Source organism: Micromesistius poutassou (genome assembly GCF_964030765.1).
Source record: "Micromesistius poutassou genome assembly, chromosome: 7".
Classification (NCBI taxonomy): Eukaryota; Metazoa; Chordata; class Actinopteri; order Gadiformes; family Gadidae; genus Micromesistius; species Micromesistius poutassou.
The window spans coordinates 10479984-10489315 of record NC_140277.1 but is presented as its reverse complement, the minus strand read 5'-3'; the positions used below and the strand labels follow the sequence as shown (position 1 = coordinate 10489315).

Below are 9332 nucleotides of genomic sequence, written 5' to 3'. Positions count from 1 at the left end.
GGTCACCAATAATAAGGACTCCACGGTGGCGGCAAGAGCCCGGACGAACATTAGCTAGCTGTCTGCAGCCCGCTCCGCGCCGCAGGTTTGAAAACCACACCAATCGCGACTCGGACTCGGACCCGTGCATCGTCTCCCTGCCGTTTACAATCCCTCTCTCTCCCTTCTTCTTTCTTTCTTCCTTTCTTGCTCTTTCTCTTTCTCTCCCCTCCTTCTCTGTTCTCTTTCTGTCTCTCAACCACAAACCAAACAAAGCGAGGTAGAGGGGAAGAAGGAGCAGAAGGTTTATTTTCTTTTAACCCCAAAAAAAGAAGAAGAAGAAGAAGAAAAAAGAAGAAGAGGAGGAGGAGGAGTAGGAAGGAGAAGAGAATCAGCAGCCAGGGGAGTATGGAGGTGCGGGTACGGGCCGGAGAGGGACACTATGGTGCTGAAGAACGTCCTGAAGGAGGGGAAGGAGGGCAAGGAGGGTGACGGGGAAGCCTCTCAAAGAGCCTCATGAAGGAGCCACAGGATTCCTTCTCTGGCTCCGGGACGGGGGGAGAGCTGCGAAAACACCCGAGGGAGCACGGGGGGGACCCCGACTACTGCCGACGCATCCTGGTCCGAGGTGAGCGCCGCCACCCGTGCTTCCGCACCGCTCGTCTGCGTGCTTCAGTTTCGCTTTTTTGATTTAGGATTTTTTGGGGTTTTGTTTTTCCATTTCATTGCCTATTATTTTTCTTTCCCGGATCTTTTGTGTTTTCTGCGGAAGTGGTTTGTTTGGGGCTTTACCCGCACACACACCCACACTAAGATGCAGACGCAGGCACACATACACACACACACACACACAGATTAGTCGCGGTAGTTATGTTGGATTCAGCAGGTTTGCGACAGGCAGTTTGTTAAAGGAACGGGTTGGAGACTGATAAATTAAATGGACTAAAATATTTGTTTTTTTTCTGCCCCTGGAATTTGTGTAGAACCTAACTTTCATAGTTTTAGCAAAAGATTTTGTTTTTTGCATCAAAGTTAATTTTTATGATAAAGCAGTTTATTCATTTGTTTTTCCTCTCATGCTAAACTTCATAATGAAGAAATTATACTTTTGTTGAGTTATTTTCAACTATTCTATGTTTTATTGTCTTGTTTAACATGTTGTGTATTTAGTGATGGTTAAAAAAGTTATTTTATCTTTAATTTATCTATAAATTGGAATTCATTGTTATTGTTAAATAGGAAATGAGTTGGCCTGAAGGTTTGGGTCATTTTATGACGTGAAATGTTCAAAAGCATTTGAACTAGAATTGACTAGAATAGGGGTTTTGATGGATTTGCTTTTCATTTAGGAATTGTTAGCTTTTAGTTGGCTACTACGGACTATGGTAATATGATATGTTTTAGTATTACTTTCATTGGTTTGTTTACTGCATTCAAAAATGCAATTATGTGATTGTGATTAAATAAATTATATTATATGAATGTTACCACATAAACTATCAGAAGTAAAGAAAAGTATTTGGTTTTATTGTGTATAAGATACAGATTATATAAATGAATCAAATCGATTTTCAGTTTCATCAGCTTTTACATAAATTATGATTTAAATATTGTCATTGATGTATATTTAGTTAAATTGTCTTCATTAAATGTAATGGGCAGTACAATTATATTAATATTATATTGATGCAGCAACCGGACAGACGGAATACAAAATCTTAAAGCATTTTTTTTATTATTTCTTTATTATTTATGAATAAAGAAGAGCATGACCAAACGTTTTGTTGATGTAGCGTATTGCCTTTTTACGGTTAGCATATTTGAGACATTTTTAAATAAATGTTATAATAATTACTGTATAGTCCTATGCATTTATTAATTATCAATCGACATTATAATTATAAATAACACCTTATTTTATGGTGGAGAAATTATTTTTGGTCTCTTTATTGTACACTAAACCATTTGCCTTCATTTTCTAATGTATATTCACCTCTATGTAAAAACTATTGGGCAGCATTAATCATAATTATTGGGAAAATAATAGTGAATAATTTGCTATAATATTTTGACCTTTATTGTTATGTATTGAATTTCCCACAAATAATGACAAAATATCCAAATAACCAACAATTAAAATCCATATTGTGTACTTCAAATACAAATGGGATACGATTATGAATCTTTATTAAATATTGTCGGAAATTCCTACACAACTGAACAAAAATACAATAACAAAATTATATCAGCAATAAAATTATGAAGCAGCAATAATAATAGCAATATTATATAAATAATTGTACAATACAACTGATATAATATTTGCTCTTATTATGAATTATTGAACTGACTATCTCACTGTAAACACATCCAACACAATACAAATTGCTTTACTTTGATCCACCTTCTACCATGTTCTGTTCCATCATAACTCAAATCTTCCTCTCTCACCCTCTCGCCCCCCCCCCCCCCCCCCCCCCCCCCCCTCTCTCTCTCTCTCTCTCTCTCTCTCTCTCTCTCTCTCTCTCTCTCTCTCTCTCTCTCTCTCTCTCTCTCTCTCGCTCTCTCTCTCTGCAGATGCGAAGGGCTCCATCAGGGAGATCATCCTGCCCAAAGGTCTGGACCTGGACCGGCCCAAGCGCACGCGGACATCCTTCACGGCGGAGCAGCTGTACCGGCTGGAGATGGAGTTCCAGCGGTGCCAGTACGTGGTGGGCCGCGAGCGCACCGAGCTGGCCCGCCAGCTGAACCTGTCTGAAACCCAGGTATGACCGCTGACCCACAGAGATATCCTTTTGTTTTGGCCTCCTGTAGGAGACACACACCCTGATCAGTATGGCTTAAGGCCCCCTCATCAACAACCATCAAACACAACCATCGATCACAAATGATGTCATTTGAATGTATTAGGGTTAGGAATATATAATATTATACTATTTACATTTAGCAGCATTGTTAATACTGTAGTGACCTAGGAACTAATAACTTATTATCATAACTTAGCATCATTGTTAATTCTGTAGTGGCATAGAAACAAATAATATGCTATGAGGATTAAGCGTCATTAATAATAGTGTTGTGGCCTAGGAACTAATATTATACTATTATCATTAATAATATTGTAATAACCTTCAGGTATTTTAAATCAAATAAGATGAGTTATATTGGACAGCCACACTCAACATATAAATCACAGATTCTATAAATATATACATTGTAATTATTATCAAAATCCTAACAAATACCCCTGGAACCTGTACCCCAGGTTGTGAATCACACACAGCCCAGAGAGAGAGCGAGAGAGAGGGAGGGGAAAGAGAGAGAGAGAGAGAGAGAGAGAGAGAGAGAGAGGGAGAGGGAGACGGAGAGGGAGACGGAGAGAGAGTGGGAGGGAAGGAGGGAGGGAGGGAGGGAGGGAGGGATTGAGGCTGACATCTTCCCTTGTGGTAAAATCACAACAATAGATTCAGGAAATCATATAGATAGATAGACAGATACTTTATTCATTCCTAAACATCAATATATAATATATATTTAAAATAAAATACTAATATATGTATAGATAAACTAAAATCACATTTGTGTGTGTTTACACATTTGTTTGTGTGTGTGTATATGTATATGTATATATATATATATATATATATATATATAATATATATATATATATCTGTATATATGTTCTGCTTTCTAGTATAACAGTACTATTTAAAACTATTTGAATATATATATATATATATATATATATATATATTTACTTAAATATAAGCCCCAGGCTGCTTAAGAAGACTGAGCAAATTATCTCTGCTCATTAGCCTTCTGATCCACAGACACTTTTACTCACCTCATAATAGTGAGAATTACGACGGTATTATTATTGCTAATAATAATAATTATGTGTAGCGGCAACATCACTGTCACTAGAAGGTCACACGACACGACCTCTGAGGGTGAACAGTGTGTGCACTCTGTGAAACACACACAAACACACACAGTGAGACACACTTACACACACACACACTGAGACACACATTCGCTCTCTCACACACACACACACACACACACACACACACAGACACAGACACACACACACACACACACACACACACACACACACACACACACACACACACACTGCGCTAGCCTGCGTGGTTAGGCTGGGGTATTAAGAAGACATGGTTTCAACATCTGGGTTAAATTTATTAATGGCCGATGGCCTTGCCATCTTGAATCCGTGTCAACATGGATCAGATCCCCGGTCCTCCTGTGTGTCTTTTGTCATAAGAAAGCCCAGCTAGGTTTCCTTAGGGAGGGCTGAGGCCCATGTTGAGCTACCTGGTTCAGTCTGTCCCTCACCGACCAGCTGCTTTTGTTAACAGCAAAAGATAGGGTTAGGGCACGTTTTTACATACAGACTATGAACTATTTTGTGGACTTCAGAAATCCATTACAAAGGCCACCGAGCAAATCCCAAAATAAAATAAAAAATAAATGCAAAGCAATTTTATTCTGAAGGATATTTTTTCAGCTGTTAATGGTGTGTGAAAGTGAATATGTGTTAAGTATTTTCTTTTCCAAATCTTGCTTGCATTTGCTTGCTTGAAGCATCGTTTTTTTATAACATGACCACCTTAATGGCTGCCAGTATTTCCTTTCACAACACATATTAGAAACAATTAAATTAATTCACAATAGCGGTGATTTCGCTTTTTATGAAAAGCAGAGAAAAACCCCAGAGCCTGACAGTCTTTTGTCCACCCTTTAGACGAGACAATGGTGTTTGGATTTTCTTGCGATGTGTGAATGCAATTGGGGCTGAAGTGGTTCTTAAGGACACGTTGGTGAAATTAACATCTTGTTCCGGGGGCCCTCACGCTGGCATACATTAAGAGATGACCGCCATTTGCTCAAGTATGTACACCTCGTAATCTGTGTCTCCGTAACTGGCTTTACTCCTCCCCCCCACCATCGGTCGGCCTCTAAAATAGAGAGGGGGGGGGATTCTTCCTTTGCATGTATGTATGATTCAACCCGTTGCATCCCAGCAATGTTGGGGCTGGCCAGAGAAGACAGGTGGGAGAAACGCTTGTGTGACCTGTTGTTGTTGGAGAATTAAGCTTGCGGTTGTAATGATGAGATTTAAATATAAATGTATATGATTGGCTAAAGGTGTCCGGTGGGCCGGTTGGTGATTGGTGCATGCTCTGTAATTATGGGCCTGATTCAGCCAATCAGATTTGATTGCAGGAGATTTTATTTTGCGCCACCTATTCACACGGCTGTGGAATTGTATAAATAAGCAGGGCTCGTTTATGGAATTTCTGAAATGACAACGAGGTGCTGTTTAAAGAAACACAAATGAGTTTATCGACTTAGCAGCGTTGGATTGTTCGAGTGGTGACTCATCGTCGTTGTTTGACCAATGAGAAATAGTTCTCTACTCTACTGTTTAAATATTGTTCGTACTGTGTGTGTTTGTGTGTGTGTGTGTGTGTGTGTGTGTGTGTGTGTGTGTGTGTGTGTGTGTGTGTGTGTGTGTGTGTGTGTGTGTGCTCGCGCGCGTTGGTTGACGATAAAAAGCTGTGAGTAGTCACACAGGGCTCTAACCTTTTTGCTTCAATGGAGGTTTGTTATCATTACCTGTGTGTGTGTGTGTGCATGCATGCGTGCGTGTAGTTCCTCTTGCTCACTATAAATATCCTGAAACAGTGTTGCGTAATCCATTTGGAAGTGAACCTAACAGTTTCTGGCAAAGCATTTAAGAGGTTTGACGATGATAAAATCAGGATAATAATTTAACCAAAATACCTGGATATCGTTAATCTCGAAATTACTTATTTACTTATTTATGCATATTTACGTGTCACTGCACAAAAGAAAAATGTGGGAGTAGATAATAGTTATTACTCATTCATTCAACCATACAAATGCAAAAGTTAGTACATAAATATAGCAAAATAGTAGCTACTAATAACAAAATACAAGGAAAATGAAAATGAAAGCATAACAGATCAATAAAATTGATTCTAAATGATAATGTTGCGTGTGCCTCTCGGGTCTAAATCATGTGTCTTCATTATGTTCCCCCTCAAGGTGAAAGTGTGGTTCCAGAACCGGCGCACCAAGCAGAAGAAAGACCAGGGCAAGGACTCGGAGCTGCGGTCGGTGGTGTCGGAGACGGCCGCCACCTGCAGCGTACTGCGGCTGCTGGAGCACGGCCGGCTGCTCACTCCCCCGGGGCTCCCGGGCCTGATGCCCCACTGCGGAGGCCCCGGCGGCGGTGGAGGTTCCCTGGGGGCCGCGCTCAGGGGCCCCTCCCTCAGCGGCAACGGCGGCCTCCTGGGCGGCGGAGGAGGAGGCCTGGGAGGAGGCGGTGGGAGCACGCGGGCGGCGGGCGGGAGCCCCCCGTTGCCCGTGGTCAGCAGCTCGGGGACGGTGGTGGGGGGCGGTGGTGGGGGGGGAGCGTCTACACACGGCCTTTTCAGCTTCCCCATGCCCTCGCTGCTGGGGGGCGTGGCCGGACGCATCGCCGGCAGCCCGCTCGCCATGGCCGGCTCGCTGGCGGGAAACCTGCAGGAACTGTCGGCGCGCTACCTGAGCTCGTCAGCGTTCGAGCCGTACTCGCGGACCAATGGCAAGGAGGCCTTGGACAAGAAGCTCCTAGAATGATCCGTGAGGCGGACATGGACCTCGTGTTTGGGTTGTTTGGGTGGAGTTTTTGTTTTTGTTTTGTATGTCTGTTTGGTTCCCCTCCCTCCCTCTGGCTCCCTCCCTCCCCTGCAGAAGGTTCTCTGGTGTTTGGTTTGCGTTGCTGTAGTTCTTTTGGTTCTCCTTCTTCCTGTGGTTGGTCTATAGCGTCTTACTGTAATCCACCTGCACATCTGGCAGCATGTCCATGAAGGAAGAACACATCCAGCCCCATCCAGTCTAACACACACAAATGATTTTGCACTTATATCTTTACCCTGCAAAGGACATTTTGTACAAATGGTAAGAAAGAGGGCTGAAGGTATGACCAAGCTCCTCTTAGTTTTCCCTCTGAAAGAAATCAACCAAAATACAATTGTAAGGAGGAGACGTGGCGTCTCGTCACCACAGAGAGCTTCAAGGTGCAGCTTAGGACTGAAGTGGAGGGTAAGAAGAATGATGGGATCTTTTCTGACCATTTTATGTTTTACAACTTGCTTGTGTTTGGTAGCGTTGGGTTACCGCGGTTCACCCGAAAGACTGAAAAGAAAGCTGCGTTTCTTGCCCGGCAGACGGCCGGCGTTCCTCCACCACGGCCAGCCTGTTGTGTTCAGAGATAGAGAAGGCTGCGAGGCCCGGGGCCTAGGGAGACCCACGCTTTACAAGCTGTGAATGCATTTCCTCCAGGAGCAGATGTCCCTCCGGTACTGGACCAGGAGCTCGACTGCAGAATACGACCACAGAACACAATTGATGTCATGCAGTAAATAATGGTTTGATTGTTCAGTGTTTGTTGTTTTCTAAATGGCTTGGTGATGATTTCCCCAGAGATTTTTTTTTTCTTGGCAGTCTTAAATTTGTTGACATTCATGTCTTTAAAAATGCAGTATTTGACTGTTTTTGTCTGTGGATTTTGATACCAGAGTTAGTTGAATTGGTTTTGTCTGTACAGTTTTTACTCCTCGCGGGTTACGGAGGTGTTGGATTCAAAGAGCATCAGGATGAAGATAAGAAGCTTTAAAACCTGATTGCTAATTTAGGACAACGTCTTAACCTTTCTACCCAGGGAGAGATTTAAAGACAGACGCATGATGAGACTTATGGAATTATTGTCGTATAAAATAACTGAAAATGAGAAATGTACCTTAAAATTGTTATTTTATTGTAAATTATTCAGTTCTGTAATTAAATAGATTATTAGTATATTTGGTAAATAACGAATGAATGTATGAATGTATTGAAAGAGTGACGAACCAATCTGAGCTCTTGGGTGCTGTGGTTGTGACATATGTTGAATTTGTGGAAAGTGCGGTACAAATGTGCATATATATGATGTATATGGCAACAGACAAAGCCATGAATGTGTCTGTGTTTTTCCTTTTATTACTTACATGTCTCTATATTGATCATTTTATGATAAATTCATTACAGCTACTGCACATAATGGCGTAAAGTGTTTTCTATGAACATATTAACACTTTCTGAGTAATTACTGTTATTTAGTTTCCAGGTTAATTATCCCCCCCCTGAATTGCGGCCTGAATAGAGGCGTGCACAATGTTAACATTGTAGATTTGGGAATTCATTCATTCATCCAAGTAGAATCGATTCAAAAAAGTGTGTGTTGGTGAATAGTGGATTTGAGAGATACTGGACACATTAGCTTGCATTTAAATCTTTGATTATGGCTCGAGGGTCACCAAAAAGCAGTACAAAACAAACTTATCAAAGGAGTTTTTAGTTTCTCTTCTTTTAATCACAGGGGGGGAAAAATAAATTGACAATCTGATAAATTAATGTTTTGGATATAAAGACACAAATCAAAACAAAGTGAATCAAGGTTTGAAGTTCAAAGGAATCCAGTTATAGGTGATAATGGGACATCAAGCAGCTTCTTATGGAAGAAACACGCATGAAAAAAACCTTTTAATTGGCAACACTCCTGCCCTCGACGGCCATGAGAGTGATGGAAAAGGTATCCACAGAAAGGATGTAAAGTACGAATTAGCGTTGGCTCAAATATCACATGAAGCACTGATGAATGGATGGTGGATGGCTCAGAAAATGAAGGGCATGGAAACATTTTAATTGTAAATCTCTTCACAGCACTCACCGGGTTGCGTATCAATGACAAATGATGCACTAAAAACGTAACAACAATAATAATGCTATTCATATACAGGCTATAATGACTATGATTATTAACAATAATTATTATTTGTGGTAGGTGTAGTTTTAGCATTGATCTAGCTTTTCTGACTGCGAGTACTATTATTATTTTTACTGTTATTATCATCGTGTTTACTATTGTAATCAGTGTGTACATTTTACTGTGACTTCATGCAGACTGTTAACAGACAAGATTCAGAGTCTGTAAGAGTAAGACACCTGAGGAGGCATTCAAACTTCAGCACCTTGAGCTTGGGATAAAGAGACCACAAGACTCGATCTGAGGCAGGGAATCTCCCTGAAAAAAACAACAAATGGTTGTCAATACCACTTAAAAAGAAGATCAGTAGAGGCTCTTTCTAATTGCTAGGTTATGGCAATGTAAGACTGTGTAGTCAGTAGGTTTCAGACCGACAACCAATCTGGCATTGAAGCCCAGAATTCGGGAAGTAGGAGAAAGGTCCCGTCCCATGAGCCACGCGGTTGGTTTGTATTCC

At 41.3% G+C, this 9332-nt stretch overlaps 1 protein-coding gene across 1 annotated transcript; it reads left to right on the top strand.

The window, feature by feature from the left end:
• Nucleotides 1-421: 421 nt before the first annotated feature.
• Nucleotides 422-6648, top strand: vax1 (ventral anterior homeobox 1; the record flags this gene model as incomplete). The annotated part of the gene is given in 4 exon segments (XM_084470404.1): nt 422-469; nt 472-607; nt 2557-2744; nt 6073-6648. Coding segments are annotated over 4 exon segments (948 nt in total).
• Nucleotides 6649-9332: the final 2684 nt, after the last annotated feature.